A 26,832-nucleotide genomic window follows, 5' to 3' on the forward strand; every position below is an offset into this window, starting at 1 on the left:
CTTCTCCCGAAACATCAAAGAGATTAAGAAAGACAGCTCTCAGCAGAGGCCAACAGAAGAAGCAGCAAAAAAAAAAAAAAGGATTAAGACTTTACTCAGATAACTTTGCTAGGAAAGAAGTCTTTTGAAATACTTTAAAGTTCATAGATTTGGTGAACTAGCTAAGGGTGCTACATGGGAAGATGTTGCTTGACATCCTGAGTGTTTTATCTGGACTACTAACACATTCTCTTTCCTGGATTTACAAGATCCAGCTCATCTCATATGCAGGCAAACTGCTCCTGCAGAGTTTTTTTCTCTAGGTCATTACTTCAGTATCGCACCTTTTGCTTGCCAAGCTCATCTAGTACTGAGGCAGGACTCTTCTGCATGTCGTACTTCGCTCTGCGTCTTTGAGGACAATGTTGAAATTAAGCCCATGATGCCAGGGGTTGATGCTTTGCTCTCTGCTGCCATGAACGATCAACCTGGGTACACGGTAAACGGTAGCCACTTGTTTGTGCAAGTGATTGAAAGCAGTTTTGCCAACAGAGATATTTGGGTTGTTTGGAATAGCATTAAATCTGAAAGGATAATTACTGTTGTCTTCTTTGTTATGCAGCTAAAATCTATTGAAAGAGAATCGTATCACATCTCTAAATAACATACAACTGAGTGGTAGAAACTGGGTTGAACTAGACAGACAAAAATAACTTTGGGAAGAGTGGAGGCAGGCTATGGATCATATGCTAAGTTGTTTAATGTTGACCTATGTCCATGGCAGAGTTTAACAGGTTCCAGTAAGGACTTGCACCCAGCACATACAGCTGTAATTACTGTGGGAGGGTTAGAAGTCCCTGTGTGTTCATAGGCTCTGTGTGGTGTCTGTTCATAAAAGCAGTAATGCCTTTCTCAGTAGCTACAGACCAGATTTCCTGAGCATCCTTCCAGTGCCCCCTTGATAATAATTAAAAACAAAAAAATGAATGGTGTACACTGGGTGGAAAATAGGGCATCTGAGGTTTCACTGAAGAAGTTGGTTAGACTTGCAAGTAGTAAGAAACCAAAAAAGTTGTTGGCTAAGGTGCTGTGAATGGTTTACTTATTTGTATAAACCTATAAGTGTTGTGTTTTCTTCTCCCTTAAAGCATTAATTTTGTATGCATACTTATGGCTTCTGAGAAGTGAATAGTCACATCCCTCATAGGTTCAAATTGTGAGTGGACATGTTTACTGAAGACTAATCCATTGAGGATTATTAAACTCAGTTATAACATCTCTAGTACAGGGCCACAACTTCTCAGAGTTGGAGAGCATTCATGCTTGTCTGATTTACCTTCCTTTTTTGGTCACTACTATTAATGCTGCATCTTCATCCAGATGATCACCCTTAAATAAACCTCTCCTCCCTCCCAGAAGAGACATCCCCCCAATATAGTTCTCTTCTTTCCCAAATAGATGGTGATTGGGAAATAAATGTGGGAGAAATCAGAGAACAACAAATGAAACAGCCTCAAGTTGCATCAGGGAATGTTTAGATTGGCTATTAGGAAAAAATTATTCACCAAAAGGGTTGTCAAGCATTGGAACAGGCTGCCCAGAGAAGTGGTTGAGTCACCATCCCTGGAGGTATTTAAAGACATGTAGACGTGGTGCTTAGGGACATGGTGTAGTGGTGGACTTGGCAGCGTTAGGTTAACAGTTGGACTCGATGATCTTAAGGGTCTTTTCCAACCTAAATGATTCTATGGTTCTGTGAAAAAAGAAAGGAACGAGGAGAAACAGTACAGAGCACTCCCCAGAGCAAGCACCATTCATGGAGCAAAAACTCTGGTCAGATCCAACACATCTGTTCTCGTGGTGTAGCTATGGAGCCCTACCAATGTAAGTTAACTTTTGTTTTTCTCAGGAATGGTAATAATTTGTTTTTCCAAGTAGATCAGTTGATCTAGTAGAACAGAGGCAATAAGCACTTCTCCCAGTCTGCAACAGGCATTGCAAAATTCAAGGTAAATATAGAAGTTGCTCTGTGAATCCCACTTGCTTGACACTCGGTTAAACAATTGAGAGCAATGAGTAACTGCACAACAGGAAAATGGTGTCATTGGAGGGTGAAAAGCGGGCAATTTGTAACTGAACAGAAAGCGTCACAAGGAATTTCTATGGGGTCCGTAATTTTGGATGCTTCGCACCTACAGCACTTACGCTTTTTGTTCACGCGGTAGTTTCTCAGTCTCACTGATGAAATGCAGATTTGCAGGTCAGAAACACAGCGGCCGCCGGCTGCCGGGGTGTCTCTGTGCTTTACAGATCGGCTTTGATTTCACACGCAGTTCTCTTAGGGTAGATAGAGAGCCAGGGCACCCAAATACCCATTTGGCTCTTTTCCGCGTATGCCGGCAATCCCGGCTGCTCTGCCGCTGTAGTGACGGGAAGAGTCCCCCTCGCTCCGTCGTGGGAGCCCTTCCCCTCGGAGGACACCTCCCCGGGTCAGCGACACGGCGGCGCGGCCCGGGAGCACACCCCGGCCCGCGGGGCCCACACCCGGCGGACGCCGTCTCGGGTGAGGGGGGCGGCGACAGCGGCGGCTCCCGGGACGGGGCGGGCCAAGGGCGGGTCGAAAGCTGGCGGCGGCGGCGGAGGAGGAGGAGGAGGAGACGGAGGGAGGCGGCAGCGGAAGAAGGAGGCGGCGGCGGGGCGGCGCCGCGCCGCAGCGTGGCGGCCCGGGCCCTCCCCCGCCGTCTGGGGGCCGCTGCTCCGCCCCGCTCGCCCGCCCGGCCCGCGGCTGCCGGGAGCGACTCCATGCGCTCGGGCCGCCAGTGCGCAGCCGCGGCGGAGCCCAGCCGGGGAGGAGGAAGCGGCGCGGCGCGAGGGGAAGGAGGCCGAGGCCGGCGGCGGTGGCGGCGGCTGATGGCTCCGCGGGCGGGCGGGCGGGCGAGGCGCGGGTGTGCGGGCCGCTAGCGCTCCCCGAGGCGGCAGCTCCGGTGGGCGAGGGGGCGAGGCGCGGCCGGCCCCTCTTGTGGCGGCAGCTCCGGCTCCGTGTCGGGGGCGCGGCGGTGGCAGGTCCGGCTCCTCGTCGCCTCCCTGCGGGCTGGTGTTATGGCCCCTTGGGGGAGCGCAGAAGGCTCCCCGGCTTGGAGGTCAGCGCAGCTCCTGCTCCTCGTCGTCTCCTGCTGCGGTAGGTACCGGGGGAGTGACGCCGCCCGTCCGCCTCCGTCTCCCGGGCCGGGAGGCGGCCGCCCGCCGCGGGGGAGGGGGAACAAAGCGGCCTTTCTCCCGGCCGGCCTCCGGCGGCGCGGCGGCCCCGGCTCGTGGCGGGGTCCCTCGGCCCACCCTGGGCCCTGGCGCCTCTCGGGACCGCCGCCGCCTTCCGCGCGGCGGCCCTGCTGGTGTCTCCGCACTTCCCTGCCCCCAGCCCCCTGTGTCGTCCTCCCCCCCCCCCCCCCCCCCCCGCTCCAGAACTCGCTCCGGGTGTTCTCCTATTTGGGGGGGTGGGCGGAAATCTCCTTAGGGAAGTCCTTAAAGCTGAGGCTGGGATTGGGCCCAGCTGCCCTCGGCTGTCTCTCTCGCAGATGTACGTTGCCGGGAACTCCGGAGTTGGCGTGGGGCCGCGTAAACAAACCATCCCCAAATCCTCTGAGTCACGAATAATCGCAGTCTGTGGGTAATGGGGATGCTCAGGAGATGTTCCACGTCCGGCGGGGCTGGGACGGCCGCGGCCTGGGGTCTGGGGGCAGGGCGCGCCTCTCAGAGGGCCGAGGGGCTGGCGCGCTCTGATGAGTTTTGTGTCACATCAGCACAGGCCTTGAAGCCCTTCCAGGGACCTTTGCTTCTGCTCAGTCTGCTTTCAGTTCATGCGCGAATGGCATTTCGCTTATGGTTATAAACCCATCTTTAAACACAACTGCTAACGAAAAATACTTGTGTAAATGTGTTGGGGAACGTACTTATGTTGGCTTTTACAGTATACAAGTGGCCCAGGAATACACGATCGATCAAAACGCAGATACTTGACAATGAGAGTCGTCACATGTTTTCTCACGGACTGGTGTTTGTTTACGAAGTCGAGTGTAGGTTGTGTCCGTGGGCCCCCGACGCGAGAAGCAGCCTTTGGCACGGAGCCGGGCATGTGCCTTGCTCTGAGGAGGACAGCAACAGGGGCCCTGGTTTAGCAGTTTCTGAAGTGGATGCCTTTGCTTTAAACACGTGATTGAGCATATGAAATTGGAGTCTCTTTTACTGTTTAGGAAAAAACACTTGAGTCTGGAACATCAAGGTATTTGAGGTTTGTCTGTGCAGAGGGCTTTTGTCTGACACATGCCTGTGCTGCAAAGATCAGTGCAAACTATTAAGTGTAGATGTACCACATATGTTTGGAAGAACATTTCCCATTTCCTATTTACATGAGTAGAAGTAAGGTAGGCTTCTTCAAACAGCTACAGTTATGCCAGTATCTGTACCCGAATAGTTACTCTGGTACAGTTTAATTTTTGAGGGGGCCTACTTGCATGAACAAAGCGAGGTACTGACCAATCTTTGAAATGCACCCAAAGTCAAGGAAAAGAGTTTTAATATCTGTATAGACTGTTACAATTTTGGTATGTCAAAAGCTGAAGTGAAAGCACAAGTGGATAGGGGTTGGCTGATAGTAGAGCAGGAAGTGGTAGGGAAAATAGCAAGTCTGGATATATTAAGCTGTCCTTATGTTTGCATGCTTAATGTACTTAAGAAATTTAATTTCTGTGCAGAGGTTTTAACAAATTCTGTGTATTCATTTTATTATACTCGCCACAGAATTGGAAGTAAAAAGTCGAAATGATAATTGTGATATACCTCATCAGCCTGACTTCAGTAGATAGATTCAGATTGTGATGCTGTAATTTAGACAGTATTGTCAGCATTTTCACTATAACACTTTAAACTACAAGCTTAATCTTTAGTTAGAGAAAGAGCAACCAAATAAAATTCTTGCTGAATAACGTTTTTCATAGACCTTTAATCAAGGCTTTCCAAAGTTCAGCCAAGAATGAAGGCTCCGTAAGTTTCTTTTGCCTTGCTGGGAAACACATCACCCTCCATTATCGCCACTGCAGGGAAGGAGAAGCTGCTTCTGATTTTGATCAGTGTGCTGCCATATCCTCATGAGGGATTAATTTCTCTTAACAGTTTTTGTTACAAATGTCTGAAGTTCTGACCACTTTCACTGCTCACAGGAGAGGAACTTTCTCCTCCCCAGACTAGAGCATCCAAAATGAAAGCAAGTATTTGCTGTGTAGTGTAGCCCTATCTCTAGCTGTCATTTTGGTTTTTTCTGTTTGGGAGAAGGAAGTGGGAGTGGAAACTATGCCCTGTGAAAGCATTTTACCTTCCTGTACAATGCTTTTAGTTCTTCCAGACTAAACTAATATAATACTGGCATCAGTTTGATCAAGGCACTGCTGACAGCAGAGCTCAGGACTGTGATGTTGATCCTGATAGATCATTATGTTATTGCACGTTAAGGCTTTGAATACAGTAAGTTGTACTCACGGTAAATGCACGTTTGGAAAAGAACTGGTGCATCACTTCAGTTGTCTTCCATTATGCAGTCGCACAGATAGAATATCTAGAATTTTCCACTAATTAAAATACTAAATTCACCAAGGTTGATATGTGGGCATTGAGCTCTCCAGAGAATGTGTCTCTGTTTCCTTGTAGTTAGTGAATTTTTCAAACCTTCCTTCTGATGATGACTATAATTATAAAAATTTGAGAAGGTGGAATACTGATGAGTGAAATATTGGAATAGCACCGACTAAAGAGAATTATCGCTTGGTGGGGTGTTGGGCAATGGTATTTGTTTTTAATATGTCTGGCCTTCCTGTTGGCTTGAGAGTTTTATATCCAAGAAATAATTGATTGTTTATGTCTCTACATAATCCTGGCATGCCTTTTATTGAGACACATACAAAGACATTTCTGCATATCTCAAAGGCCCTAACAATTATCCGAGTTCAAAACAGAACCATATGTGGTAGAAAGTAGGGTGTTTTTTTTTTTTAGGGGAAAAATGTCATTTGAGAAATCGGTCCTGTTCTTGAGGGCACTGTTTTTCAAACCAAAGTTTGAAGATTGATCGACTGGAAATCAAATGAATCACAGAATCATTTAGGTTGGCAAAGACCTTTAAAATCATCAAGTCCGACCATTAACCTAACACTACCAAGTCCATCACTAAAGCATGTCCCTAAGCACCACATCTACATGTCTTTTAAATACCTCCAGGGATGGTGATCTTACTTGTTTTCTGGTTAAAATATGAGCTTACATTGGAGAACTGAATTCCTAATGTTACCATTTTGTTTGATTTTTAGTTAACCCTTGGCAGGATGATGGTTTATATCTTACTGGTGGTGTGATGCAGCATTTTCATGACCAGTTTGGGAGGGATTGGTGTTCCAGAGCAGAGGCTGAGTTCTGAAAAGTCTCTGAGGCGGCACAGTGCAAAACCTGGGATGTGCTTTCCTTTGGATTGGAGTTCAGAAGCATGGGTACTTGGCTTCTTCAGATTTATGGAATGTCCAGTTTTTTTATAGTCTTAACTATACTTGTCAGCCCAATATATTAATTTGGATTTCTGTCCCCCTGAACAGGAGACTACAGGAAACTTTTATAGTGTTCCGTACAGTTGGTGGTAGTCAGTGCAGTAGTACAGTAGGTAAACTTCCCTGCTCCTGGCTTCACCAGATGTAAGGAGTATCTAAGAAAAAATATTTGCAGTAGTAGGACAGTGAGGCTGAAACAGTTCAAAGGTAGAAGTGGGGGCAGATAGACATCAGTCTTAGTTCTCCTTATCTCCAGGATGGGTTTGGCTTCAGTGGGTACCTCCTGAAGCACTAATGACTGAGAAACATTAGAGGAGGTCAGAAAACACTTATTCCCCAATACTAGTTGAAACAATGTTGTATGTTACTACTGAGACTGCAATGCTATTTGACCTTATTCTGTCCCATTGAAGAAAGACATATTACACCTAAGCTTTAAAATGCTTAGTTTTGGGTTAGAACAGCTCCAGGTTTCTGTGGTACGAATGTTGCTTGAGATTACATTGAGACTATATATATATAAAATTCATTATTCATTTGGTTTTAAGATAAGGCAGGTAAAATTAGCATAGAAGTTCACTGGTCAGGACCCAAATTCTACTTACATGTCAATCTGCTAATGATGGTATGAGGAAGATTAAATAATTCTTCAGGTTTTGTTCACCTTGTTTGAAAGAATAGCCAGAATCATGTAAGCAAATAAAGTCTGCCAGCCAGTTTATTTAATTTTCTAAAGAAGTTGAAGTGTAAAGCCAGAACAGACTGTCCTACAGGAATGGCTTGACTTAATAAATTATTGTACCTTAAACTCCTGAATATCACTCTTTAGTGATACATTTGTGATGTACTGAACAGATACATTTTGCTAAGCTGTAAATCATATTATTGGCAAAACTGCTGCATTTAATTTATTAGAATGGTTTTGTAGTCCTTGAAGTGAAAATGTCCTAATTCCAATGGCATAGAAATTGTCTAATAAGTTGATATGTCAAGTTGTGCAAGTACATATATATTCAACTGACTGTTCAGAGTATCTGTGAGGTCATGTGGACAATATTCAAAGTAGTGCTCATTCGAGATGCAAAGCAAAAAAACACATCCTAGACAATCTCATAGCAAAAAGTTTGAAAATTTAATCTAAGGTAGTTGGTGTAATTGTTACTATGCTCTAAATGAGAACATTGTCAGCCAGAGGAAGAGCAGAGAGGTACTTGTAACTGGAATCAGGACAGAAGCCATCTGACTCCATCCCTGTCATCAGAGCAAAGCATATAATTAGCATGGCTTTTTTGACTGTTTCTGTCATTGCTAGGAGAGGAATTGCTCTCCTGGGTTAGTGTTGGAAGGGCCCTACAGGTGAATTTGTTTGACTCCTTTCCTTTAGTCAGTCCTATTTTAGTGTCAAAGAGATGCAAACTATTTGTATGGGTATTCTTTTCAACTAAGATCTAAATACATTGTTTTATACTTGACCTGGCTAAAACTTGCAGTTATGATCTGTCTTGTGGTTCGTTAACAGATCTCAATTTTTAAACTTAGTATCTGTGGTATGTTAGGTAGATCCCTCCACAAATCATTTATTTTTTACTATATGCCTTAGTTTCCCAAGCTGTAGACACTATTTTCATACTTGTCAAGTATAATTCACCAATTTCCTACAATTTAAAAAAAATTCATGAGTGCTGTTTGTACTGGGTAAATAGCGTGGTTTTGCTTTCCTAGATGTCTCTGCATTTTCCACTTCTAATGTTCCATTTATGTTGTCCCAGATAGTTAATTATGATGTTAATACTGGAACAGCTGAGATAGCTGGGCAGTAATTGAAAGAGTGTCATTCGTCAACAACCTGGGATTTTTTTGGCTTGTATGCGTTTCAGAATTACTAGCTGTAACATTTTGCAGTACTGATTATTACTGAGGTGTCAGCTGGTCGGCAAGATTCAGCCTGCTTAATTTACATGGTGGTAAGAATCACTGGGTACCAGTGCATTTGATACTAGGGAAGTTGGTTGTAGAACCAAGTTCCTGTGTTTATCCCCTCAGTAAAAATAAACGCTTATAGAAAACAAATGTTTATATCAGGCTATATGATACCATACTCTGAAGAATTGTGTTCTGACTATATTTTTTTTCTACACTTTATTTTTTGCTGCAGTTGTTACTTTACTAATGCTATATTACATGAAGGTTTACAGTTGCATTGAAATATATAGTATTGATTCTTCTGAGTATCTAAGTTTAAATACTAAATTTAACGTAACTTACAAATCAGTGCAAATACTTTAAAAAACACTATTCTAAATTGTGGTTCTGATTTGTTTCTCTGAACAGATGCTTTAAATTTGGATATACTGTAACTTTTGTACATTGTTAACGTGTTGATGATGACTTTTTAGCAAGACAACCTTTCTGCTAGGTTTTTTTTCCTGCTATTCTATTTGACACTCTGAATTTTAGGTTATGAGGGAATTCCTGTATAACTGTCTCATCTGTTTTGTGAGGAACAGCTTTCTGGAATTAGGCAGGAAAAAAAAGTTTAGACTCTCTCTCCCCGCCCCCCCCCCTGCCCCCCCCCCAACATATTTATTACTGCACCAAAAGTAAATTAACAAGCAAGAATAAGACAGACACACACACCCCCCCCAATTTAAGAAAGCTTACAAGTAGAGCGTATTTTGAAGGGGGGGTAAAAAGTTACATTAAAACATTTTGCTTAGTAGCTTGAGTTGTCATAAGATGGTCTCTCTTTTCATTTAAGCATTTTGTGACTCACCAGTATTCTGCCAGATACCTTTAGTTGGTTGTGGCATTTTTTGATGTGCAAGAAAGCTGAACTTGCTCACTCTTGGTGAGCTATAAGCTTTCCACAAAACAATGGAAGTGAACTAGTTGTGTTTCTCTAAGTGGAAAGTACACTTGAACTATGTATTAGGATGTGAACTGCATGTTTTCACCCGTCTGATTGTGTGTCTGTAATTCATGACTACCCTTCCTTTAACCTCTGAGATGTTTCCTCTGCTAAGTGGAAGCCCCTGGGACTGACTCTGGGTAATCAGAGCAGACTTTTTAAGTCAGTTGCAGCCAGAAAACAATAGAGTGATCCTCTGACAAGCAGCGTGAGCACACTTTGGCATGTGGTAGAAGTCTATAATGAAGTTACTTGCGTTTAGAAGTTAGGAAAAAATGATTCTGCTAAAGGCTCCAGTAACTTGGTTCATACAAAGCTGGAGTAATAAAGCCTATTGGGAGACATAGATAGGTCCCTCTGAAAGTACAGATTGTGAGAATAGTTCTTTCATGAAAAAAAAAAAATCGGATTTTGTTTTTTCCTCTAATTTGTATAGTGTTATTAATAATAAGATTGTTCTAGTCAATGATGTCTCTTAAAAATCTAGTGATCTTACTCATTCAAGGAACTGCTTCTTTAGAAAGAACTTTTTAGTAACTGAAGGTGAGCAGTTCAGAACAGAAAATGGAAGTCTTGTTGATGCATCTGGTAGAGGGAAGGCATGTGCTTACATTCATGTGCTTTGGCTTCTAGATTTTAGCTGTGTATGAATTTTCATAAGACTTTGGTTAGTGCCTTTTTTTCCTATACTTTACAAAGTGTATTAGAATCCAGTGACTTAGTATACCCAGATAGGATGTTTTCCTTCTATGAAATTGTATTTTGAGTATCTCAAGTAAAAAAGTAAAAGCTTCAGTTAGGGATATTGTAGTAAGTGGGTCTGAGACAGATAATGAATAGGTCACATGGAGTAAACAAATCCGTATAAGTGTTCCTCTTATCGCATAGTTTTAAGTGGAGGCTTTAACCCTCCCCTCCTTTTTTCCAGCATATAGCAACAGAGTCATTTCCAAAGAGAGAATTATTCTAGAGTCCTAATTAATGTGCTGTTTTATTCACAATATTGTTGTATTTACTCCAGTCTGCTCTTCATACTACTAAGCAATTACATTTTTCACTTGCTCTCTTCTAAAGTGCTCTGTGAGAGTGCACAGGGATTTAACTCAAAATGCATGTCTAAACCATATGGAAATATTTGTAACTGGACTTGGGAGAGTACATCTTTCATTTTTTTTCCGCAATTGATAATTTTTTAAAAGTATGGAGACAGAACATTTCTCCTTTCCATGATGTTTAAAGATTTTGAAAGAGATGTCTATTGGTGAGTCTGGAAGATGCGTGGTAAAATCATCAGTCACATGTCTCTTTATCCCAGCAGCATTCAGTTGGAAGTACTGACTGGGATGGATTTGGGTAGTTGTGTAATTAGTAGAAATGGCTTCCCTCATCAGAGCACCTTCCAATTTTCATGTTTCCTACCTAAAGGTACCGAAAGAGCAACCAGTTCCATGGCTAAAGTTCAGCTAGTGTCTGTGGTTAGAGATATTCATGAAGACTGGAGAGCTGAGATGGTAAGGAAGGGAAAGATTGGGATATCTTGGGAAGGCACATTCATGACTAAAGGTGGCAGAACCGTTCTTCAGTGTGGAAGAGAAACCCAAGCTGTCTGGGAGAGCAGCTATTGTTTAAGAGGCTGTGCAAGTGGAAGGGAGGAAGGGAACTAGCTCTTTAATTTTATGGGATGTTATGGTGGCCGAGTGAGCATCTAATCAGTCTAGCAGTTTACTCCTACAAGTTATCAGCAAGCAAGAAAAGGGGGTTGAGTGCAGGAGGAGCTCAGGAATCACATGAGGTCTCGCTCTCAGGTCTTCCAGGCATTCTCAGGTGGTGGGATGTTACAGAAACATTAGATTGTTGCATTTTACCTGTGCTTTAGAAAATAAGTGGATGAACAGAGATATTTGAACATTTTGTAACTCAGCGAATGACTTTTGTCAGTGCTTTGAAATATCCTGTTTTGTGACCCTGCTGTGTGTTCCTCTTTCTGGCTGATACTGGCATTTGGCAATTGTGTGCTCTTTAGCAGCTGGATGTGCCTGGGAGCTGTATGTTTCTAGAGTCCGGTTGCTACTGTCCTCTCTGTTGCTGCTGATCCAGCTGATGCTGTTTGCAGTGCCTGTTGCAGAAGTGTTGTCTAGTTTGTCTCACTCCAATCCCTGATTTCAAGTTATCTGTTGTGTCTGTCATCTGTGCACACTGTAACAAAGCTTCAGTGGTATCACAGTTCTCATGTAAACGGCAATCCGGCATACCAAAGCTGAGTGATAATGTTGCTAATCTCCTGTTAAGTCCACAATACTAGCTTTCTGGTTTTCTTCATCCATTGTGGAAATCTGGGATAGTACTGCCTGTACCGCCGTTTCACCTTTATGCTGTAGATGAATAAGGCTTGGGAGAGGGCTATACCTTTATCCTCTTGCCTTAGTGAGGAACACAGTCTGCTTTCCCCACTATCTGTTGGAAACACACAGCTTGTGTGTGGTGCTTCTGGGGTCCATGAGGAGTTTTCCTGGAATAAGAGATCCTGTGTTCTAAATGTGCAGATTAGAAGGAGCAGCAGTGCTGCAATGACATCTCCCAGGGATCTAGTAGTGCTTGATAGCGAGTTTTTGGAATGAGTATCATGACATACTCAGCTGTACATCTGTCTTAAAATGTTAATTAAAAGCATGGAGGCCAGGAGGATGTATATGGGAAGTAAGTGAGTAAGTCTACATTTGAATCTCTTTCACCAGTTTTCTGGAACTGTCCCTAGTCTGTGGCTTTACAAAGGAGGTGGATCTGAAGTCTGGATGCAGCCATTTAGTGTTGGACATGAGGGAATTTGGCATAAAATGCAATAGCTTTCAGAAATGATTAATGACCAAAATAAAATTGAATTTTAAGTTTTTAATCTGAGATCCTGCTTGCTGACCATACACACTGCATGTTTGGGAGCCAATAAAGTGCCCAAAACATCTAATTTGAAATAAGCATGCACAGTTTCTCAGGTGTCTGTGTTGTTCAAGTAGAATAATCACATCAAACAGGTTTTTTCAAGGAAGATGAGTTACTCTGATGGGAAGGAGGTCTGAACTAGCTTTAAACTTGTGACTTTTTGAACATAGTTTATAAATTATTGCTATGAACATAAGGATCATGGCATCAGATTCTTATTAAGCAATTCCTTCATGTCTGTACTGAAATCCTGTGTACTTTGATGTATTTTTGAAGTGTCTGAAGATATTTTAATTTCTTTAGACATGTAATCAGAGTTTGTGTTTTGCAGTTTATGGGGTTTCATTGTTCTGGGTCTACTTTTCTTGCTATATCTGGAAATCTGCTATTAAACAGGAAGGACATGTACTTAAATGAGCGATATACTTCATTATATAAAAGCAGATAAATAGAAATTCGAACATGTAGGCATTATGTCTGACATTGATCTTGTACTTGTCACCATGCTATGTCACATTTTTTGCTATTTTAAAATTCAGTGCCACCTTTTATAAAGGGTGTAGGAGCAAGTGCTGAATTTTGTTAGCAGTTTGGCTTTTAATAGAGTGAAATGTCTGCCTGTATATGTAATTTTTTACCCTTTATTTTACAGCTGAATTACAGAATCATAGAATCATCTAGGTTGGAAAAGACCTTGAAGATCACCTAGTCCAACCATTAACCTAACATTGACAGTTCTCAACTACACCATATCCCTAAGCGCTATGTCAACCCTATTAGTCCATTGAAACCTAATTTACCCATTTTCCCCTTCAAGCCACGTTTCTTAGAAAGGAAACCGATAGCTATTTGAGCCTTAGAACCTTTCTGTAGCAGTACAGAGTGAAGCATCCCCTGTTGTAGCATGGTCATGATTATTTTTTAAATAAAATATTACCAAGTACTGTATTCTTCAGTTAAACTTCTCAAGAGGTAGGATTTACATATTTGTGTAGGGCAGACTAAGAACTTCTGTCATTAATCCACAACTTTGTTTCCTAAGCTAAGACTTTCCGTGCTTAAATTTGTCTCCTGTTAGTTTTGTTGACTGTTGCCTTAGCCCTTCCTTAGTAAAGTTAGTCATTGACTTAATCCGTAATTCTGTGTTGGTGGAAGTTGACAAAATCAAGGTAAATCTTTGGTTTTCCAATGTGCATGTGATTTTGTGTAAGTACTACTAAGTCCCATGGTTGCTTTGAATATGTATATACATATACAAATATGTATATACATGTTTGGAATTTTAATCCACACTCAGCCTTGACTTTGCTGTGCTTGGTTGTGATGTTTAAATTTTACTGCTGGCATCAATAAGATCAAAGTCAAATCAGAATGAACTGCTTTAAAAAAATGTAAAATTATTACCTGCAGATTGGCAATTGTAAGCAATGAATTTAACTTTAGGAACTTTCACTAGTGTGTTTAGTAATTCAAAATTGTCATTATAAAAAGCTGCATTTGAAAGTTTTACCCACCCAGGATTATTGTAGGACATTTATCTCTGTTGTAGGTGGTCCACATTAGAAACCTATACAGTTCGGTTTGCTTTGAGAGGACAAAGGCCAACAGGAATGCCATCTGTACCATCCCTTCTAGTGAGAGCAAGCCCAACAGTTACCTTCTGGGGATTGAACTGGCTAAAATACTTCGAGTGAATACATAGGTCTCTTGAGAAATCAAGTTGTCTTGTTGCCCAAACACTGGTAATGACTGAATCCATGTAAAAGTTGTCTTGTAATGTCAGTGCTTAGCCTCTGAGTACTTCTGCAGACAATTCAGAAAGGAAAATCAAGTAAATAGTCAAGTGGATAACAATCAGTGATGAAGTATAAACAGTGTAAGAATTTGCAAGTATTCTGTCTTCACAGTATCTACTTTATCACAAATAAGCCTCGCTCTTCAGTTTTGCAATCTATATCAACTTGAAAGTACTTCTTAATTTTAGAACGTAGTATATGTATATACTATCAATAAAAGATGAGGAATGGAAAGTTCAGATACCATGAAATATTCCAGACTTCTTTTATACTTCTTTCCCAGAACTGTGCCTCTTGTAGTGATATCCTCTTCCTTTTTTGAATAGCCAACACACAGTGAAACCAATGCCTTTAAACTGTGGATTATTATTATTCATTAGGCAGAGTTGTGAGTAAGGAATTGTAAGGGATGTAATCTGCTTTCATCAATGCACAAGTGTAACAATGCCTTTCATGCAAATTGAAACGAAGTTACATCCAAAAGAATACAACTGCCTGTAAAGTTTGGTAACTGGTATTGACATAAAAACTACTATCTCTTTCACATAGCTATTTTTCCAAAGCATTCTTAATCCTTTTCTTCAAAAAATCATTTTGTTTCATTCATACACAGGTTGAATCTGAGTGTCCTGACAAATAGCTGGTGTTTGAGTTTCTTTCCCTAGTTGACTGTTACTTCATATGTGTCACCTCTTTGTAAAAGAACACCTGTGTGTCAAGCAGTGACTTGCTGGTACTGAGCTTTCTTCTTAAAAACAGGCTTATACCAAAAGAATACTATTAACCTAACTTGCATTTGAATTTACTGTGCTTTACTGATGTGACATACTTGGAAACAAACCTTCAATTAATATTTTTCTTTTAAAATATTCTTTGTGTAGATGCCTGAAATCTCTTTATTATCTGAGGTTTAAGTATTAAGATAGACTAATAACCCCTCACACTGACAGTATTCCTGTAAAGTATTGATGTTTGCATGGTAGAAGCAGAAGCATGGAAAATAAATAGCTGTTCCATGGTTGTGCATGAATAGAGTTTGTTAGTCCACACTTCTGGTCCTATGCTGATTTTGTGTGTGAGTTTGAAGTGGGGAGCATTGTTTTGGCTTAACTTAAGGCAGAGTCAGTGTGGGAAAAGGCAGACTTATTAAAGGGATGAGAGGCAACAGGAATGTGACTTACTGATCTGAACTGCTCTTCAGAGAAGTCTCAATTCTCAGTGCAGGCAGACTCGTCTGCCCCTCAGAGGGAAGATAAAGGGTGAAGAGTGGTCCTGAAGTATTTAAGTGCAAACAGCAACCTTTTGGGAAAGATGCAGCTGCTGAGTTTTCATTGTGGAACTTGATATAGGCTACTTTGAGAGCAGTGTGTCTGTTCTACTTTATTTAAAACTCTAACTCCTATCCTTGTCTGTTTTTACAAATGTGACTACCAACTAATTTCTCTCATTCCCAAAATGCCAGTCCTTTTCTGCTCATAAGAAATGTTCCATATATTTTGGTGGTTGTTTCTTAAGTGAATGGATGCAACCTGCTTAAAAGGTTTGGTGATGATCTGCTGCTGCCCCTTAGAGAGCTCCTTCAGACTAGCTACCATTTATTGGCAGCAGACAGGTAGAACATTTTTTATTATGGACTATTGTATTCTGTGTGGAATGTTTTACATTTAGTAACAAGAAATGTTACAAGGAAACCTTTACGTTGGAACACAAGTAGAACTGTATAATTTTTTTCTTGAAATACTAACTGGATTTTTGGGACTGTTACTCTTCTACCAAATGTAATAGAAATAGTCCAAAGTATTTGGAAGTTGTGGGGAATGTACAGATGTGCACAACTGCTCTTACTTATGCTGTGTGATCCATGGGAAATAAGGCTCAAGTTGATATTCAGATCGCCAGATAACAGTGAATATGCATACACTAAACAACCAAAGTGTTTTCTGGAGTATCAGGTTGTGGACTGGGTGGGCAGTAATTATGTAACTTGACCTTCAGTCATCTGGTGTTTATCTGAATGATTCTTGGCAGGGATTTCCTCAGAGGAAGAGTTAAAACATGTTTCGATATAGTATCCATATATTTAATAAGATTTTTTAGGAAGCTGGAGTGCAGAAAAAAAAAGTTGTCAAAACTGTTCTCAGGAAGGAAGTTAATGACTCATGTAAACATGTGTAGTGAGAATTTTTTTTGGTCAAGAAAGGAATAGATGAGAAGAGCTTGTGTCAAGGCAGAAGTGGAGATAAGGTGTAGTAGGAGTAGGGATAGCATACTGGAAGGTAATTATAAATATGAATGTCACGGTAAATGGTGATAAGGATTTTGGAAATACCTGTTAGATCACATTCTCTCCTCCAAGGTGTTAATTCCAGTTGTTATGTTTAAGCCTCCCTTCCTATTTGTACTTTTGTCATAGGAGCTCTGTCCTAGAGAGAGCATCTGTGTGTGTATGCATTCACTTGTGGCTAGCTGCTTTTCCCTCCCTGGGGGAGCTGGTGCTTTGGTAAGGTTTTTCAGCGTACTGCTGTGTGAGGCTCTCTGCTTTCTTGGTGAACGTCCCAGGACCTGGAGGGGCTGGAGAGCATGTACCTGTGTGAACCCCCTTTCCTAGTTTTGCTGGTGGGATGGGCATGTGGGTAAACCTAAGAACAGGGGTACTGGAAATCGGTAGCCTCATGCCGGCCCTGTTGAAGCTGAGAGGGGTGGTACAGTCCCGAGTATGGCTGTGTGAGAGGAGGCACCTTATTTCTTATTCATCTCTCTAGGGCTTTTTCATTAAGATGGTAACATTAGGTGGAAGTGAATGGGACAATTCACACCTCTGTAAATGTGCCTATTTCAACTATCTAACTTCTTGGAAATCTGTTTGCTCTTTTGAATTGCTGTGAACTTGCACCTAAAACATGAAGGTTCAGAGTGCAGTGAGACACCAAATCTGAGTTTATTTGACCCTGAGATAAATAAAGCATGCATCATGAATTTTATAGACATTCCCAATTTCTTACAAAGTGCTGGGATTGAAATGATTCTGCTGTGCTGAGGTACATGTATGTGGTTGACAGAGGGTCAGGGTGGGAATATGTGTGCATGTTTGAGAGGGAAAGCAGGATATAGTTCAAATTCTGTGTTAGATAAAAGAGTGAAATAAAGCTGAAGGATGCAGGACTTACCTTGCATGCTTAGAGCTACTGTAATGTAATAAAACCTGGGATTTTGACCTGTACAATGTGAGACTCTTACTGGCTCTATTGAGAGTAGGCACAGAAAGTGCATTTAGGGTCATACAAACAGCCTTTATTGTACACTATGGCATCTACCAAGTCATTGTGATTTCTTAATTACTGTGACAAATACTCCCCTTGCAAAAAGCCAAAACCAGAATCCATATAGTAAATTAGTGGTGTGTCTACCTTAACACATTAAATTTTTCCAGTGGTAATTTGTGTGTCTCAGGGATGTAGTTTGGCAGCCCGGAAATGATACACTTAAGTGTTCTGAAACAAACTTTGTTCTGCCCTCCTTGGCTAATGTTATGTACACTATGGCTGTCCTGAAAGCGTGCTGTACTCTGCTGTATTGCAGCTGTATAAACTGGCTGTCAAGTGAAATGCTTGTTCAACTCTACAGAAAGGATTTGTTTGCTTCATTTTGCAATTGTAGAGTCATAGTACTATCCAACACCCTTGTTTCTAGTTCCTGATAGTAGAAGATTGTGGGGGTTTTTTTTGTGTTTTCTAACTACTGGAAATCCCCATGGCAATAGGCTCCAGTAACCAGCAGTACTGTGCAGTGTGAAGAGAAGTATTCTGGCTGTTTGATGTGCACTTATCGCATATAAAGGTGGAAGTGTTAACTGTCTTTATATTGCAATTACTGTTTGACAACTGTTTTCACATAATCTCTCCTCTCTCTATAGCTACCTCCAGCACAATTAATGTAATTAAGACTTGCCCGAATGCTTCCTGAAGTTTCCACTTTCGGAAAGGGACAAGCCTTTACCTTCTGTGTTCAGAATTTTGAACTCTGTTCTGAGTGATCTGGGGAAGAGAGGGAAGGTGAGGCATGATGAGGAGTTGTTAGCACAGCTGTAAGTCAAAAGTTCTGTTTCACTTGGTTTTACTATCCTGTTGTGGTTCTTTAGTACTAATAGTTTTATCACTTCTTAACATTACTCAGGTTTAGCCATTCTTTCCTTTGTGCTTCCCACCACCTGTAGATCTGTCCATGAGAAACACAAAGCCATCATATTTGCTTTCTTCAAGCCCTCTTGACTCTGCTGTGGTTCCTATAAAGAACTGCCATTTGATTGTTTTGGCACCTGGTGTACTGGGATTTCCAATTGGTTTATGTATTGTGTTTTTTTATTGTCCTTTCCTTCACCTGATAGAAATGTAAGATACACAGTTTTCAAAAAGCAGTGAGCTCTGTGGAGCGAGAGTTGTTTTTCTTGTTTGTACAGTTCTTGACACAATAAAGCTATAATCATGATAAAAGCTTATTTGCGCTGTTACGAAAAAATGCAGTAGTACGTTACTGTGTTTTACAGACACCTTGAGCTAAGTAAAGAAGACTCTAAACTTTTTGCAAATTTATTTTTAAGACACTGCATAGTGTTTGAAATAAAAGGTGTTAAACTCTTTTACAGGTGTACTCCTGCTAATGTGCAAGCTACAGCACCAGCATCAGTCTTGCAGGACAAGAATCGCAGGACTAATAGCAGATAACATGGAAGGGAAGGGGGGGGAAAAAAAATCCGCTTTCCAAAAAGAGAGAAAGAAATACTAGTTTGGGTGTTAAGAGATATACACCTGTTTGTCTATTGTTTTTTAATTATATAAATACATACAGACTACTTCTAGACTTTATTTTAAAATATCCATGGGACTTCCCGAAGCTTCCTGTTTTAGAATCAATGAAGTAGCTGTAGCAGACTTCTCGAAGTGTACACAGGTCTTGCATAAAATACTAGAGAGAAGATAAGTTTTCCTGGATTATAAATTTTACTGGATATTTCCCTTATCATTTGTCCTTTGATGAAACTAATTTGTTTGAACAAAATAACATAAAAGTAGCAAGGCCGCCACATACAGAATTCTTACATGGGTGCTGAGCGTACTCATGCAAGTATGTGTGCACACATGTTCGTACCAGGAGTATGCCTTGGGTATTTTAAGATCTGATTCTTAATTAAAGAAGTTATTAATCTGAGTAAAATCAATTTCATATCTTGTAGGCAATCTGTCTTCTATTAATGTCTGCCTTTTTTGAATAGAAGCAATTTGTGGTGCATTTTGAGGAATGCAGTATGTTATGACTGACAAGTTGTAGCAAGTTCATCTGTTACTCTTCCTAAGTCATGAGGATATTTAATAAACAGCATAGTTTAAGCAAGTCTAGAAAATCAGTGTAACTAATTAATAGCCTTTGCTATTGTAGTGATTGAAATTTTGAAGCCGACAAGTGACGGTAGGGAAGGAGCTATGTGGATTGAATGTCTTTTTAATAGTGAGAATGGAAGCATCTACATGTTGTGGTCCCCTAGTAACTGAGTGACATCTCTACTTCTGTCTGCTATAACTAGGCCAGATCAAATTATTCATAATAAATAATGAAATTAATTTTGCACGTGGGTGTTTGCACGAGATTAACAAAAAGCATTGTTTTACAAATGTTAGAGGCACAGGCAAGAAGCTCATTGCCTTAGGAGCTCTTCCCTCCTTTGGCTGTGTTTTTTGCTGTGTTGCAGTCCGTAGGAATGATGGTATGCTGAGTTACGCTGTGCAAGTTTACTTCTACACTTTAATTAGTTCAGTGAAGCATTAATAAGGGACAGAGACTCTCTCCTGTGTTACTGGAAGATAGCTGGGCAGACTGCATGACATTTAGTGTAAGTTCAGTTTCAGTCTGAATAGGTGCTGGGGGTCTAAAAACTCCGGTTTCCAGACTTTGCATAAACAAGTCCGCACAAGCATTTGCAAGGTCTGTGGTTTCTGTGAACTTTTTTTTGTCAATTAAAGAAAACAAGCTTTCTTGGGAACTCAGCACTGCTTTTTAATTCTATCAGAAAGAAACTAAAACTCATTGAAGAGTATAAAAGGTTGTCAAAATCAAAGTCATATTTCTAGTAATAAGTAGCAAGAAGTGAAGAAGACACAGTTTTATCTTTCAAATGAGGGTATTTTTCCTACATGCAATAAACATGATGTGCTTTTATGATTCTTTTACTTGATGTATGTGCAAAAAGTTCATGTAAATATACTGCTGCTTCACTACCTGTTCTAGTGAATGGCTTGCATTCCACTCAGTTATGTCATTACAGTGAATGCTGTTAATTCTAATTTATTGTTGTTACCTTCATGAAGGCAGAGTTGAAGCTCAGCAGGAATATACTCTTGACTCCAGTATTCCTTGGTTTGCTCAGGCCAATGTTCCAGAAAGAATCTAGCAAATCTAGAAATTATGGTTAGATTTCTTAATCCCCTACTTCTGCTCTGGTCAGAAGTATGAAATTTCCTCCTTGATTTCTTCCTGAATGAGCCTTTCTGTTGAAAAAGACTTAAATAGCTTTTGTAATTATATTTTATGAATCCAACAAGCTTTATGAATTTCGAATCCACTATTCTCTGGATATATCTTAGGCGATTACTTTTTTCTTTTTTTTTTTCTTTCTAACATGCTATTTTTTTTTTCTCTTCTGTCTTGAGTTGCTGGTCACATGAGATGTAGACTCCATAATAAAGATGCAGCAGTGGAGCAGTGTTTTCCTTCTCTTCAAAAATCCTCGTGATTCTCCCCCACCCCCCAATATCAAGTACTCCTACACTATTTAAGTCTTTTTTGGAAAAAAATAAGTTCGAAGTCTGAGTCATGCTGTCATCTGGAACTAGAAGCTTGGATGTTTTGAGGGTTCGTGGTAGGAATTCATGGGGTAATAGCAGATATTTTCATTTCTGCAACCTTATAATAGATTTATGATGGCTGCAGTCATTAGTTTATGAATAATGATTTCGTGTCTTCTGTTAGCACTTTTCAAGATGGAATGGAATCAAATCATTTGAAGAAAACAGGATAACCAACAGTATTTTATTTTAAGAATATATGACCTGAAGCCCTGCTTCTTCTGACTTCTGATACAGGCCTGAAGTCTTATGGCTGACTAGATATTTGGGTTTTGGTGTTTGGGTTGGTGTTTTTTTTTTTCCTAGATATAATATACTAGCTGTATGTAGGCTGTTGCCTGCTGCCATTTTTTCCTGTAGTTACAAGGAATTAAGATGGGAAATCAATCTAAACCTGCATGGAGCAAAACCAAAACCAGGTTTTTTTAGTGCAACAGTGACTTAAAAAAACTGTAGTAGATAAAAGTATGAAGCATGTAAAGAATATGAATCAAATCTGAAATGCTCTTCCCCCTACTGTATAAGCGCTGTGCAGCCCACACATCGAAATTTTCCCCTAGTCTGGCACTTCTCAATGTGAAATACTTTTAGTATCTGCAGTGGAATTTCAGAAGAATAGTTACTGCAGTTGAACATGTACAAAGGCTCTGAACAGTCCTTTGTTAAAATAATTGAGTTTTATTATTTTAAACATAGCTGTTTAAAAGAGGTGGAAACTTTGGCTTTTTCTAGGTTTGTAAGTAATATGGCAGTGGAATGTTTTCAAACAGGACGGCAAATTGTTAGGTTCACATTCATGATAGGGTTTAATCTGTTACGAATAAGCACCTAAGCCTTATAAAAGAGATAGTTCATTTAAGGATGGGTAGACAGTATAGTCTCTCGTGCTTTTATTCCCCCCCCCCCCCCCCCCAGTTTCTGGTCTACTCCCTTTTCCTCTGATTTCCTTATCTTTTTTTTTAAAGTTACTTGAGATTTATCTGAAATTTAGAAGACTGTATTCACTGTTTGAACTGTTTAATTGGTTTTAGTAATCTGTGTTTTTTTTTTTTTTTCTGCTTTCTGTCTGATCCAAAATGCTGTGCTAGATTACCACCTGAGAACACATACAATTTGCAGGCAGTGGTCAGTCAAGTAACTCCTTTATACCTGGCTGGGCAGAAGTAGACGGTTTGACATGAATAGAACTACTTATGTGCTTAAAATGAGGAATCTTGTTGAAGCTGAGCCAGTGTCTCTGCTAGATTTCCAATTTCCACTGCTTGCTGCCAAGTATATTAGAGCTGTCTATAAATAGTTTGTGGAATTTTTGAGTGAGAATATAAAAAAGTCAGGTTCTTTTCTGTCCCCTTTTCAAACTACAACTGAGAAGCCTTAACTATTTTACTGAAACTTTCACTCAAAAATCCTTAAGTCACATTAGTTATGAATTTAAAATTTTGTATTTTAATGGCAATACACTCCAATTAAAAATTGTCTTGTGGGATTTACGGGTGTGACCAAATGTGTGGGTTTGTTTTCTGTTTTGGTTTTTTTTTCCCCACCTGCAGCATTAAATCAGAGTTGCTATAGTTACTACCATAGCTTCTCTTTTGCAACCTAGGATAAAAGAACGTCGGGTTATCTTGGTAATTTGGTGCACTGAGATCTCTTGCAAAGGTGTTTCTTGTTCTCTCTCGTGTGAGAGTCTCTCCTGCTGGTACACCCAGAGGAGAGGTTTGTGCTCCATTAAAACAGCCAAGTACAGAACTGCTGGTTGCTTTGTATGTTTGGCAACAAGGGAGAGCTGTCTCTTACAGAAGAGAGAAGGAAGAGTGGACAGTGGCTGAGAAGCCACACCTATAAAGCAGGAAACCAAGAGCTCACATTGTAGATAGCAGCATCTTCCAAATGTTTACATGATGTATCTCAGTGATGCTGGAGGCTCTATTTCAATATTCTGGCAGCATCTGTGTCAAATTTGCATTATGCTGACACCTTGTATGATTTATATGATACTTTGTAAATTTTTTGTGTGTTGCAACAGCATTCACAATTGGTGTAATATTAGTGAATAATATATGTGGTGCTTAATGAATGCAGGAAGAGAACTTCTGTTGCTCACGCTAAATGACTGTGGAAATTCTGCAGTTATGCTTGAAGTTGTGGTGGAGTGTCCCTGGCAGCACTGGAGCTGTGAGCAGAGAGCGCACTTGGGACATTGAGTAGCCGGAGGCGTGTCTACGTTGCCATGTCCCACAGCAGATTTGTGGAGCAAAACAAGCTACGCTGAAGATCTAATGTTTGCACTGTATGCATTTCTGAAAGATTTTCCTTCGACTAGCTCTAGTGTGGTCCAGAGGACTGAGTACCAGTGGGAGCATGTCATCTAAAAGGAATCCAGTTTGATGGTTCCAAGGCCACAGTGTAACATGAACCAAAGCACTAGGCTCTGTACAGTGAACGTAGATTTGGAAACTGCGTGGCTGTGTTTTAATCAAGAAGAGATGAATAAAGACCTGTTTTTCAAAGTACCATGCAGCTACATTCATTTGAAGTCCCTCTGTGAGGAGGCAAGAACAGTGTAAGAATGAGGGGGTGATACAAAAATGCAATGTTGGACAACAGGTTTTAAGTACACAGTGCAGATTTTCAGCAGCACCATAGTCATTGTTTTATACCCAAGAAATAATTTTCTAAGCACAAAATGGTAGAGATTGGTTGTTGTAAAAATAAAAATTAAAACCTACGTAAAACAATTCCATTGCAGAATTGATTCTATATTTCTTGTCTTCGTTTTCTAAATAATACTACATCACAGTTGGTCTAAAATAAAAATAGCACTATATAAAATAACAGCATTGAGTATTGTAAACAAATTCTGTGCTTTATCTGTTTTTACAGTGAAATTTTATGTGCTTATTTCCTGCTTTTGTATCATAAACACATTTAAATAAGACACTATTTCAGTATAGTTTCATCTGTTAGTCATTTTTATTATTTCCTTAATTAAAGAAATTAATTGTGCCATTGTAGTATTTGAGTATACAACACTTTCTCATTTTGCGTGAACATTTGCTTTCACTGTTTGAAATTTTACATATATTTACTATATCTTCTTTGTAGCAGATGTTCTTCTGTTACAGGGATTTGGAATAAATCTTGTCACTCTGTTGCTCAGTTTACCTTTAGTAGATAATTCTGAATGATGTGTGCACAGCAGTAAGGCTTTTTCTAAATGTTTGTCTATTGCATGCGTAATTTTATATTAAAAGAAATGGTTATTTAATCCTTCCCTTACCTGAAGGATAACTTACATCTTGCTGCACAGCTTAACGCTGTTTTACAATGGCCACCTGAAATTCCTTTGACTCCAGTATTTAACCCTAAGGAAATATAGAAAAGAATTGCAGATAACTAGTTAACACCAAACCGTTGATTTAAAAATAAACAATATAAAATTTGTCAATAACTTTGCAAAGATTATTCAGCTAAACTGGAAAGTATTAATCAGTTAATGCCTAAAAGTCAATACTGTCCCTTCTCATGATGCTTTTTTAATTGCTTTTTGTCATTAAATATAGGTACTTACGCAAAAGCACGTGTTGACCTTTGTCAAGGAAGTAAGCAGCGGTTGGGTGTAGGACAAATACTTCTGGTCAAAGATGCAGTGCACTGTATAAAAAACAACAATAAAGTTACAAAAATGAGATGACTGTGGATCATGAATCCTATCTCAGGTAGTTAATTCAAATACATATTGGTGCACAGACATGTTAATTTGATTTCATGCATATCTCTAGTCAAAAGGATGAAGTGATTGCAAACTAAGCCATCAGAAGGCAGGAAATAATAAATGGTGTCACCTGTAAAGGCTGTGGCTGGTTTCTGTAGGAATCTGGGAATGACTGCTGCTTTGCTTTGTCATTGAATATAGAGACATAACAAGCGTTGCCTGGCTTCAGTGGACTGTGTACTCTGAGCTCTGCCACACCTTAATTTGAAGCATTTCCTGTAGCAATAATACTGTTTATTTCATGAACTGTTCTGGGAGGGTAAGTTTCAAATGCTTACTCTTTTTTTTTTTTTCCCTTTCTTTTTCTTTTCTGTGTGCTCCACTTAGAGTTACTTGACTTGTAATGCTGAGGTTGCACATATAGCTCTGTTCCTGTCTTCTAAGGAAGGCGAAGTCTGAATTTCTGTAATAGTAGCAGTGGTAGGAGAATACATTCTGCACAGATAGAAGAGAGTACAGGAGGAAACCATATTCTCAGACACTTTTCCAGGCTATAAAGGATGAAAAAACAAGTCTAGTCCCTTTCGTACCCTCATGTTCATTTGAGATTATAGAAAGTGGTGGTTTTTTTCTTACTTGCATGATCTCAATTTACTGCGTAGTGTTCCTCTACAGTACAGGAGAGTTTGGCAGCAGTATGGCTATACCTATGGATATGTAGCTCTTTGCTGTTGTACAGCATTAAATTCCTGCAGCTAATGCATTTCATTCTAAATGCACAGTAGTTTAAAAAATCCAGGTGCAAAGTGTTCAGGAGATGAGGAGGTTGTAAATGATGACCCAAAAGACTGAGGAGGATCCTACCGACATGTGACCCACATGTAAATAATTCAGTATGGTATTTTGGGTTACATACTGAACAAATGTTTTTATCATAGAATGGTTTGAGTTAGAAGGGATGTTTAAAGATCATCTAGTTTATCTGGAGGAGGGTGGTAGTACTTGTTTTTCTCTTGGTCTCCCACATGCTCTGCTCTGAGCTGTTACATCTTGACCTTAGATTAACTGTAGGCAGGGTGGGTAGGCAGTTAGCCTTTGCACTGTTCTCCCACAGACTTGGCAGATGAGCGTGACTGTGGATCAGCCTGACATGGCCTCTTCAGGTGGAGCTTGTTTCTGCACCACTGTGCTTAGGTATTTGCAGGAAGTGTGGTGTGGGACTGTCGACTGTCACAAAATGTGCTAGCAAAAGGGGTCATTTCCAAGAAGCATGCTGAAATATTAGATGCATCATGGGTGTTTCCAGCTCCCATATCTCTAAATCAAGAAGGATGTTGCTGGTTTTGGACTAGGGCATCATAGGACCATTGCTAAGTGGCTTTTTAGTGGGGTGATATGTAAGGCTGTTCATGGAAGTATATTGTAAGATTCTTATTTTGATGGCATCACCCACACTTAGTCAGTTACAAGCAAAATTTGGTGAAGATTAATGCAAGGTAACCTCAGGTGACAAGAGGCAATGTAAACAAGTTAAACTACAAACTACTCTTTGTAAAGTATAGAGTGGACAGAAATTTTGGGAGTAGGATGAAGAAAGCAAGTTTGGTCACGAAGTACGGTGTTTAACATAAAGCAAGTTGAACATGTACCATGTAAAGGGTGCTTGGAACCACATTATATACAGAAAGTGTTGTTGATCTCTTGTCCCTGATAATTGTGGTTCAAGAGAAATATCCTGTCCAGTGTGCTTATGTAGCATTCATTATGCACCATGGTACCTTTTAACTCAAGGCAGTTTAGAAAAAGCGCTCTCTCTGTAGCCATTCAGCTACAGCAGTTCCTCAGTTTATACCATTCTATTTATTGGGGGGGGTGTAATTTGGCTGTTGAAGCTAGTGGCAGAAGATTAATCTTGATATAGAAGAATTGAGCTTCAGTGGAGATATGTGCGCATAATTTTTTTTTGTGGACAGTAACTACTTGGTCTAACAGCAAAAATAAAAGTAACTTAAATGTG

The 26,832-nt window shown here is 40.2% G+C and overlaps 1 protein-coding gene across 3 annotated transcripts in view; it reads left to right on the forward strand.

Annotated features, from left to right (window-relative positions):
- The first annotated feature begins 2,888 nt into the window (after nucleotides 1-2,888).
- Nucleotides 2,889-26,832, forward strand: part of LRP12 (LDL receptor related protein 12) — a 50,616-nt gene continuing 26,672 nt past the window's right edge. For 2 of the 3 annotated variants that reach the window (XM_074812008.1, XM_074812152.1), the window contains exon 1: nucleotides 2,890-3,157. In XM_074812008.1, coding sequence (XP_074668109.1) covers nucleotides 3,079-3,157 — 79 coding nt within the window. In that variant the 5' untranslated portion in view covers nucleotides 2,890-3,078. Of the gene's footprint in view, nucleotides 3,158-26,832 lie in introns of all 3 variants that reach the window. The other variant, XM_074812095.1, reaches the window with a different exon arrangement.

The sequence above is a fragment of the Strix aluco genome, chromosome 1 (assembly GCF_031877795.1).
Source record: "Strix aluco isolate bStrAlu1 chromosome 1, bStrAlu1.hap1, whole genome shotgun sequence".
NCBI lineage: Eukaryota > Metazoa > Chordata > Aves > Strigiformes > Strigidae > Strix > Strix aluco.